The 7,356-nt window shown below is 62.5% G+C and overlaps 2 protein-coding genes across 2 annotated transcripts; one reads left to right on the top strand and one right to left on the bottom strand.

Annotated features, from left to right (window-relative positions):
* The first annotated feature begins 16 nt into the window (after positions 1-16).
* Positions 17-4,506, top strand: HMGA1 (high mobility group AT-hook 1). Its single transcript, XM_042891046.1, has 5 exons — positions 17-875; positions 2,193-2,306; positions 2,988-3,080; positions 3,435-3,485; positions 3,907-4,506. The coding sequence occupies exons 1-5, from the start codon at positions 834-836 to the stop codon at positions 3,961-3,963; spliced, it is 357 nt and encodes a 118-aa protein (XP_042746980.1). The 5' UTR covers positions 17-833; the 3' UTR covers positions 3,964-4,506.
* Positions 4,507-4,896: 390 nt separating this feature from the next.
* On the bottom strand, positions 4,897-6,921 carry SMIM29 (small integral membrane protein 29). The gene is made up of 5 exons (XM_042891045.1): positions 6,881-6,921; positions 6,285-6,582; positions 5,585-5,610; positions 5,401-5,506; positions 4,897-5,259 (listed from the first exon to the last, which is right to left on the bottom strand). The coding sequence occupies exons 2-5, from the start codon at positions 6,393-6,395 to the stop codon at positions 5,218-5,220; spliced, it is 285 nt and encodes a 94-aa protein (XP_042746979.1). The 5' UTR covers positions 6,396-6,582; positions 6,881-6,921; the 3' UTR covers positions 4,897-5,217.
* Between the last annotated feature and the right edge of the window lie 435 nt (positions 6,922-7,356).

Here is a 7,356-nt window from a genome sequence, read left to right as displayed (position 1 = left end):
CCCCCCCCCACGTCCCCCTCCTTCTGCAGAAAGGTTTCTTTCTCAGCTGCTTCCTCCCTTCCATGGCAACCCTGCTGCTCCCTCCCCTCTGGCTGCGATGCACGCCGTGGGGGGGGCTGAGCTGCAGACACCCACTGCCGTTCTGTGGGTGCTGGGGAGCATCGCCCATGTGCAGCCCCGGCCCTGCAGCCCCATCACACAACCCCAGCCCCATGCTGCACCTCCGTATCCCCATCTGCAAAGAGCAGAGCTTTGGGACCCTCGCAGCAATGGGGCGATGCTGTGGAGCAGGCAGTGCGTGGCTGGGGGTGGGATGGGGGGCTGTTGGCACTTTGCTGCAGGGTTGTGCGTGGCTGCAAACCCCCCCCAGCTGCATGGGGTGGGGGGTACAGCACAGCCAGCAGGAGACGTTTGCTCTGATCCTGTCTTAAACCAGGAGAGAAACGCTGGTCACCCGCTGATGTTTCCCTTTCCTTAACCTAAAGCATGGGGGTGATGGTTTGTTTTCTCCGGACGCGGGGCCCTGGGATGCTGCTGAGTTGTGTTTTCAGGGCGTTGATGTGACCGCGTGGTTTCTGCCTCCAGCAAACCGAGGCGTGGGGGGAAGGGGGGGGGCAATGTTTTGCACTCGTGAGTCGCTTCCAGAGCTGATGCGTGGGTTTGAGAATGCTCCATGTGAGAGCACCGTGTGTTGTGCCCCGTGGTGTCCCCCCCATAGGGCCCAGCATCCCTCTCTGACCCCATAGGGCCCAGCATCCCCCCTCCCTGGGACAGAAGCAGCAGTGCTGGCCCATGGAAACCACGTGCTTTTAGCTCAAGTGTGCCTAGCCCTTATGGAAGGGAGTGTGTGGGAGAAGGACCCCCCCGTGCTCCAGGTAACAGCCCCCTCTGCTGTGCTGGGGGTGCATTTGGGACCCCAGGAGGTGGGGATGCTGCTGTAGGAGAAGTTTGGTGTCCCTCCTGCCAGGAAGCTTCAGCTCCTCCATTGGGAATGTTTCCAGGGCTGTGCCTGTCTCCGTGTGGTCGTGGGGCTGGGAGCTGGCTGTGCTGTGCTGTGCTGTGGCTCCGGATGAGCAGGTTTTCCCTACAGGTTTTTCCTCCACCCCCAGGAATGTTATTGGGATGGAGGAGGTGGAGAAACTCGCTTCTCTGTGGGATTTCCCCATGAGCGAGGAAAGGCACGCAGCGATGTGACAGCCTGGGATGATTCCTGGTGTCCCCAATCCCAGGAGCAGGGCTGGGTTATGGGATGCAGCACCCATCCCAGGTGGGAGCAGCAAGGATGCACGGCCCTTCCCTTCCTGCACTGAAGCAGGACGCAGCCCAGGACCCCCACAGCCTCCCCCAGGGCCGTGCAGCTCCTCCTGCTTTTCCAGTTTGCCGTCTCTGGTGCTGTGTGTGGGATCTGAAGGACTCCAGATGAAATCTGGAGCTGCTCAGCCCACGCGGGTGGAAGAGGAACCGATGCTCAGCTGTGGGTTGGGCTCCCCAAAAGGCTGTGGGACCCCCAGGACAGCAACACCAGGAGCCCTCCATGCTCCATCCCCACAGCTTCGTGGCTTCATCCCCTGCACGAGGGCTGATGGGGGCCGAGGGGCTGCTGTGCCCCCACCGCCCCAGTGCCCTATGGGTTCTGTGCGCAGTGGGGAGGTGCCGGGTGGGATGAAGGGGCATCGGATGCTGTGTTGGGGACGGTGGCACTGTGCAGCTGCACCGGTGGGCTGGAGGGTTACAAAGCAACATTGGAGGGGGGTAAGGGGGGGGGCTTCTCCCAATTCCCATCCTGCCAGCACATGCAGGGATCTGGCAGAGCCCTCAGCAGGGCTTGGAGCTGCACGTAACGCTACGGGGCACAGCGCAGCTCCAAAATGCAGCACCTCATCCCTCACTGTCACCTCCCCCCCCACCCCTCTATCCCTCACCATCACCTTCCCCCCACCCCTTCCCCCCATGCCTCTCCATCACCTCCCTCCCACCCCACAGCAGGGGTTCCCCTTCCCCTCCCCACCACGGCCGCGCTGACCCCAGGGATGCTCCGCTCGTCCCCCTCGGCCCTGTTGAGTCACTTCCGCGGCCCCCACCGCCCTCCCCCCTCCCTCCTTCCCTCTCTCCTCCTCTCCCTCCCGCCGTGGGGCCGAGAGCTGACCGACCTTCCTCCCCTTTTTTTTTCTCCCCGCTCCTCCTCACCGCAGCCGCAGGGAAGGATGAGCGACGCCGGCGCCAAGCCCAGCCCGCCGCTGGCCTCCAAAGGGGAGAAAGATGCGGCAGAGAAGAGGGGACGGGGGCGGCCCAGGAAGAAACCGGAGGTATGGGGAAAGGGGGGGGGGAATGGGGGGGTCACGTTGCTGCTAGGGAGGGGGGCACGTTGGCACACGGGGATGGAGTTGGGGGGGAAGGGGGGTGCTCAGGGTGCAGCCCCAACCTGGAGCATGGTGATGCATCACCCCCAAACTGCCCCGCACCCCAAATCCCTGCACCCCAGAGCCCCCCCCCCCCAGCCCCATGTAAGGCTCTGGGTTCTCCCGCAGCTCCTCCCCTAGAGCTGCTTCTGCAGCCCAGCTAATTAAAGCCCTATTAGCACAAGCTGCTCAGAGGGATCAGATGCTGGCGGGTGGGGGGTGGAGGGGGGGCTTTGTGGTTGTCACAGCCCTCCCACAACGCTTTGTGCACAGCCCCTCCCCTCCCCCCATGAAGGCAATGTTTGCCAATTCCCAGCTCTTTGCTGGCCAGGTTTGGGGTTTCCCAATGGGATGAAATTGGCAAATGGGGGGGGGGAGGGGGGAGGTTGAGCAGAGGATTGAGAAGGGAGCTGGAGTTAAGCTGGGAGATTAACACTGAGGGGGGGGGGTCACTGAAGGACAGCAGTGCTCTGCCCCAAAGCAGCGCTGAGCCCATTGCAGTGCTCGCAGTGCTGCTGCATCCCGGGGGCACCGACCCCGTCTGCAGTGCCCCCCCTCAACTCTTTTTACCCCCTCCCTCCCTCCCAGGATCCCAGCGAAGCGCCCACCCCCACGCGACCCCCCCCCCGGCCCCCGGGCATCAACAACCAGCCCATCGCCCAAGGCAGGGGAGGTGGGTGGGTGCAATTAGAGCTCAATTAGTGGCATTTCTGGGCTGATCCCCCATTCCTACAACCTCCCCCCCCCCCCCCTTCCCCCCCAGTCATGGCAGCTGCATCCCGAAGAGGGGGTGGGGAGGAAGGGCTGGGCTGCGGGGTGTCTGCATGCACGCACCCTGCAACCTGCCTTCAAAACATGCAGCTCACATCCTGCGCTGCTGTGTGAGTCGTGGGCCAGGGCCGTGGCCATTGGGTGATGGGATTTGGCAGCAGAGGGATGGGAGGGAGGTCCAGAGGTGGTGGGGGAAGGGGGGGGTGGGGAAGGTGCACCATCCTGACCTCAGTTTTTGTTTTTCCCCCCCCCTGGAACGCTCAGAAATCCTCAGTCGCACCAGGGATGAAACCTCGAGGCCGACCCAAAAAACCGGTGAGTGCCCCTTGCCCTTTTCCCCTGCCCTCCCAGCCGTGGGGCTTTTTGTCATTGTGTGTCTCCCCCCCCGCCCCCCACGTGGTGGCAGTGACCCCATCGCGATGGGGATGCAGCGCTGGCAGAACGTTTTTATGAATGGAGCGGGAGGAAGCGTGGGAAGCGCTGAGTCATGGCTCACACTCAGTGCTGAGTCAGCGCCGTGTGCCCCCCTCCGACCCCCCCGTGGGGCGCAGCTGTGGGCACTGGGCCGCGCACACAGGGCTGCGCTGTGCTGCACACTGTGGGGTCGAAGCAGGAGCAGCTCCGTGGGGCTCCATGCAGAGCCGCATGGAGGGGCAGAACCCTGCATGGTGACTTGTGCCTCAGTTTCCCCACTCGGTTTCTCCTCCCCCCGCCACGTTTCTCCTTTGCTTTGCAGCAGCAGGACGAGGAGGAGGTGAACATTTCCCAGGAGTCATCTGAGGAGGAGCAGTGACCCCTCCTGAACCGCCACTACCTCATCATCACCCCCCAGGACTGAGGGAGATGGACGGGGCACAGCCCCCCCCGGCAGCACCCGGCTTCCTCCTCCTCCTCCTCCTCCTCCTCCTCCTCCTCCTCCTGCCCCGCTCCTTCCTCACCCCCCAACAACAGCAGCACTGGAACGCAGGGCTCAGCCCCACAGCCCTATGGGGGGGGACCCCCACCCCGCTCCCCCCAGCACAGTGGGGCAGCCCCACTCCCCCTCGCTGCATCCCTGCAGTGCCCGGTTCGGGGTGACCCCTTTCCCCATCGGTTCTGCTTAATTTTTATTTTATTATTTTTATATATATATATATATATATTATTGTGTTTCGTTTTGGTTGGTTTTGTTTTTTTTTTTAATCCTTTTTTGGTTGTCCTCTCATTCACAACTACCTCTGGATATTTAAGTTCCACTCTTGGCTCACGGAGCACTGCTGTGCCGGTGTGGGGCAGCCGGGCATCCTTTGCTTGGGGTCATCATCATCTTTCTCTTTTTTGGGGGGGGTTGCATCGCTGGGGGTTGCAGGGGGGAGGGGATTCTCCCCAGTTCAGCCGTTCGTTCATTATTTTTTTTTTCTACTGTTAACTTTCAAGGTTCAGTCACTGCTGCTCCTGGGTGGGGGCATGGGGACACTGGGGGTCCCCCTGTGCCACCCCCACGGCTGCAGTGGGGCCAGGGGGGGTTCGGTGTCGGGTTCAGGGTGCTGCCAGTGTGGGGAAATAAGGGGGGATTTATTACTGTTTATTTTTTTGTTCCACTGTTAACAACCGTCTGGTTTCCTATTTGCAGTTACTTGAATAAAACGTTTTATGGAATAAAACATTTGATGCTCTGCTCTGGGATGGAGCCTCCTATGGGGTCTGGGGTTGAGCCCCGTGTGGTGCCTGCCCATCACCACTGCTATTGTTGTTACAGAGAAACGTTTATTTGCCCCCTCCAAAGGAACTTGGGGTGTCCTGACCCCGCAAACACCATATAGGGCCAATAGGAGCCCATGGGTGCTCCGTGGGGCTGCACCTGTCTCACAGCCCCAGTGCATTTCCCCACCCCATCCTCAGTGCATTTTTTTTAGGGTGGTTTCAAGAAAAAGCAGCAGAAAAATGTGCAGGAAGGTGGCAGGTGCCCCGTTACCATCCGTGCTCATGGGGATGCTGGCGCTGCTCCCGGTGCTGTGCTGCCACTGCTGGGGGGAGCTGTGGGTTCCAGTCCTGCTCCAGGGCAGCCTCAAGCCCTCCAGCCCCCACGGGAGCCCCAGGTGGGACCCATCTGCAGGGAGGGATGGAGAGCCTTGAGCCACCACAGTGCAGCCGGTGGCCCCAGAATACAGCCCCCAACCCCAAAATGCAGGTCATGGCCCCAAAACGCAGCCTCCCACCCCAAAACAAAGCTCACAGCTCTAAAACTCACCTGGTGCTCCTCCGCCTCCACCAGCAGCTCGTGCTCGGACTCCTGCAGCTCCTCAGCAGGGTCATAGCTGTACATGGGCAGCAGGCGGTGCCGCAGGCGCTCCGACCTGGGGTGGGGATGGGGCTGAGCACGGATGGGGTGCAGAACCGGGGGTTTATGGCATGGGGGTCCCCCAGTCACTCACCTTCGCTTCTTCTGGACGTACATCACCTGTGTGGAGAGCAGGATGGGTGTGAGGGGGATGTGGGGATGGGGATGGGAGGGGGTTGGGGGATGGAGTTGAGGATGGGGGCAGAGTTGGGGTTGGGGATGGGATTGGGGTTGAGAATGGAGATAAGATTGGGGATAAGGTTGGGGCTGGGGTTGTGGATGGGGACAGAATTGTGGTTGAGGAGCGGGAAAGTGTTGGGGATGGGGACAGGGACATTGGTGAGATTGGAGATGAGATTAGGGATGGGAAAGGATTGGCTGAGGATGGGAGAGCATTAAGGGTGGGGAAGATGGGGTTGGGGATGGCACTGAGGATGGGAAGAGTTGGGATCGAGGATGGAGACAGGGATGGTGCTGAGATTGGAGATGAGATTGAGGACAGGTTAGGGTTGAGAATTAGGACAGGGCTGGGCCTGGGGATGGGAACAGGATTGGGGCTGAAGAGTAGGAGAGGGCTGAGAACTGGGACAGGGCTGGGGTTACAGATGGGGGTGGGGACAGGGTTGGAATTGAGGATGGAGATGAAGTTGGGGACGGGGACAGACTTAAACTTGGGGATGGAGCCAGGAATGGGGTTGAGGATGAGACTGGGGATGGGGAAAGGGACGAGGTTGGGAAGGAAGACGAGGACGGGAACGGAGCCGGGGCTGGGGTTGGGGTCTGCCCGCACTCACCGCAGCCAGGACGGCGCCCAGCAGGGTGAGCAGCACGAAGGGGCCGAGCACGGAGCCCACCAACGAATCGCCCGCAGCGCCGGGAGCGCTGGGAGCCGTCGCGTTGCTCATGGCTGCGGCGGTGCGGTGGCGGCTGCTCCCGACATGGGGACGGGTGGCACGAGGGAACGAGGCGGCCCCGGTAATGACGGCGTGGGGTGCGCCGGGGGTGGGGGCGGGGGGGGGCTACGCAGCGCTCAGCCACGAGGACGCACCAGGAAGAGACACGGGTGGGTTGCCGTCACCCCGTCCGCCCTCCCTACGGTAAGAACGGGCCGGGGATGGGGGAGGGGGGGGGTGAGCACGCAGGGGCTGCTGTGCCGCTCCCCCCCAAAGAAATCCGGCCACGCACCGCCACCCCGCATCACAGCCCTCCCCGCTACGACACGGCGCTGCAGATCCCGCACGCGGTGCCGCCCCCCCCCCGCCCCATGCGGCCCTCCGAGCTCTGCGCCCCTCCGTGCTCCGCACCCCCAGCGCTTCCCATGCGTTGCTCGCCCCGCGCCTCCCCCCCCCCCCCCCCCCCCCCCCCCCCGCGCGCTCCCGCCCCGCCCCACCTGCGCGCACCGCCCGCACCCGGAACCCGCGCAGCGCGTGACAGCGGGGCGGGGCTTTTTGTGTTGGGGGCGGGGCTTACATGTAGGCGTGGCTTTTTCGTGGAGGGGGCGTGGCTCTGAACGCGATGCAGTGCAGCTTCACGGCCGCTAGGGGGCAGCAGAGACCGGGGGGGGCAATGAGAGATATGGATGAAACAGAAGAGAATTCAAAAAAGGAAGAAGGGGGAAAGGAAGGAAAAAAAATAGGCCAAGAAGGGACAGGGACAGCATGGAGCTTGGGGCGGGGGTTGGTTCCAGCCCTCCCTAGGGACACTCCCTGCTCTGGGATGCCAAAACCCTTTGTTTTACTGGGAAGGGGCAAGGCTGGTTTGTCCCCATGCTGCGAGGCTCCCCCAGTGTCCCATTGTCCCCATTCCCAGTCATCCAGTGTCCTTTGCAATGCTGGTGGCCGTGTTGCCCTCACTGGTCCCACTGTC

This window comes from Lagopus leucura, unplaced genomic scaffold, assembly GCF_019238085.1.
Source record: "Lagopus leucura isolate 7727_CA_CO unplaced genomic scaffold, USGS_WTPT01 140-18_obj-0_obj, whole genome shotgun sequence".
NCBI lineage: Eukaryota > Metazoa > Chordata > Aves > Galliformes > Phasianidae > Lagopus > Lagopus leucura.
The sequence above is the reverse complement of the archived record's forward strand: the minus strand, read 5'-3'. Positions and strand labels throughout refer to the sequence as shown.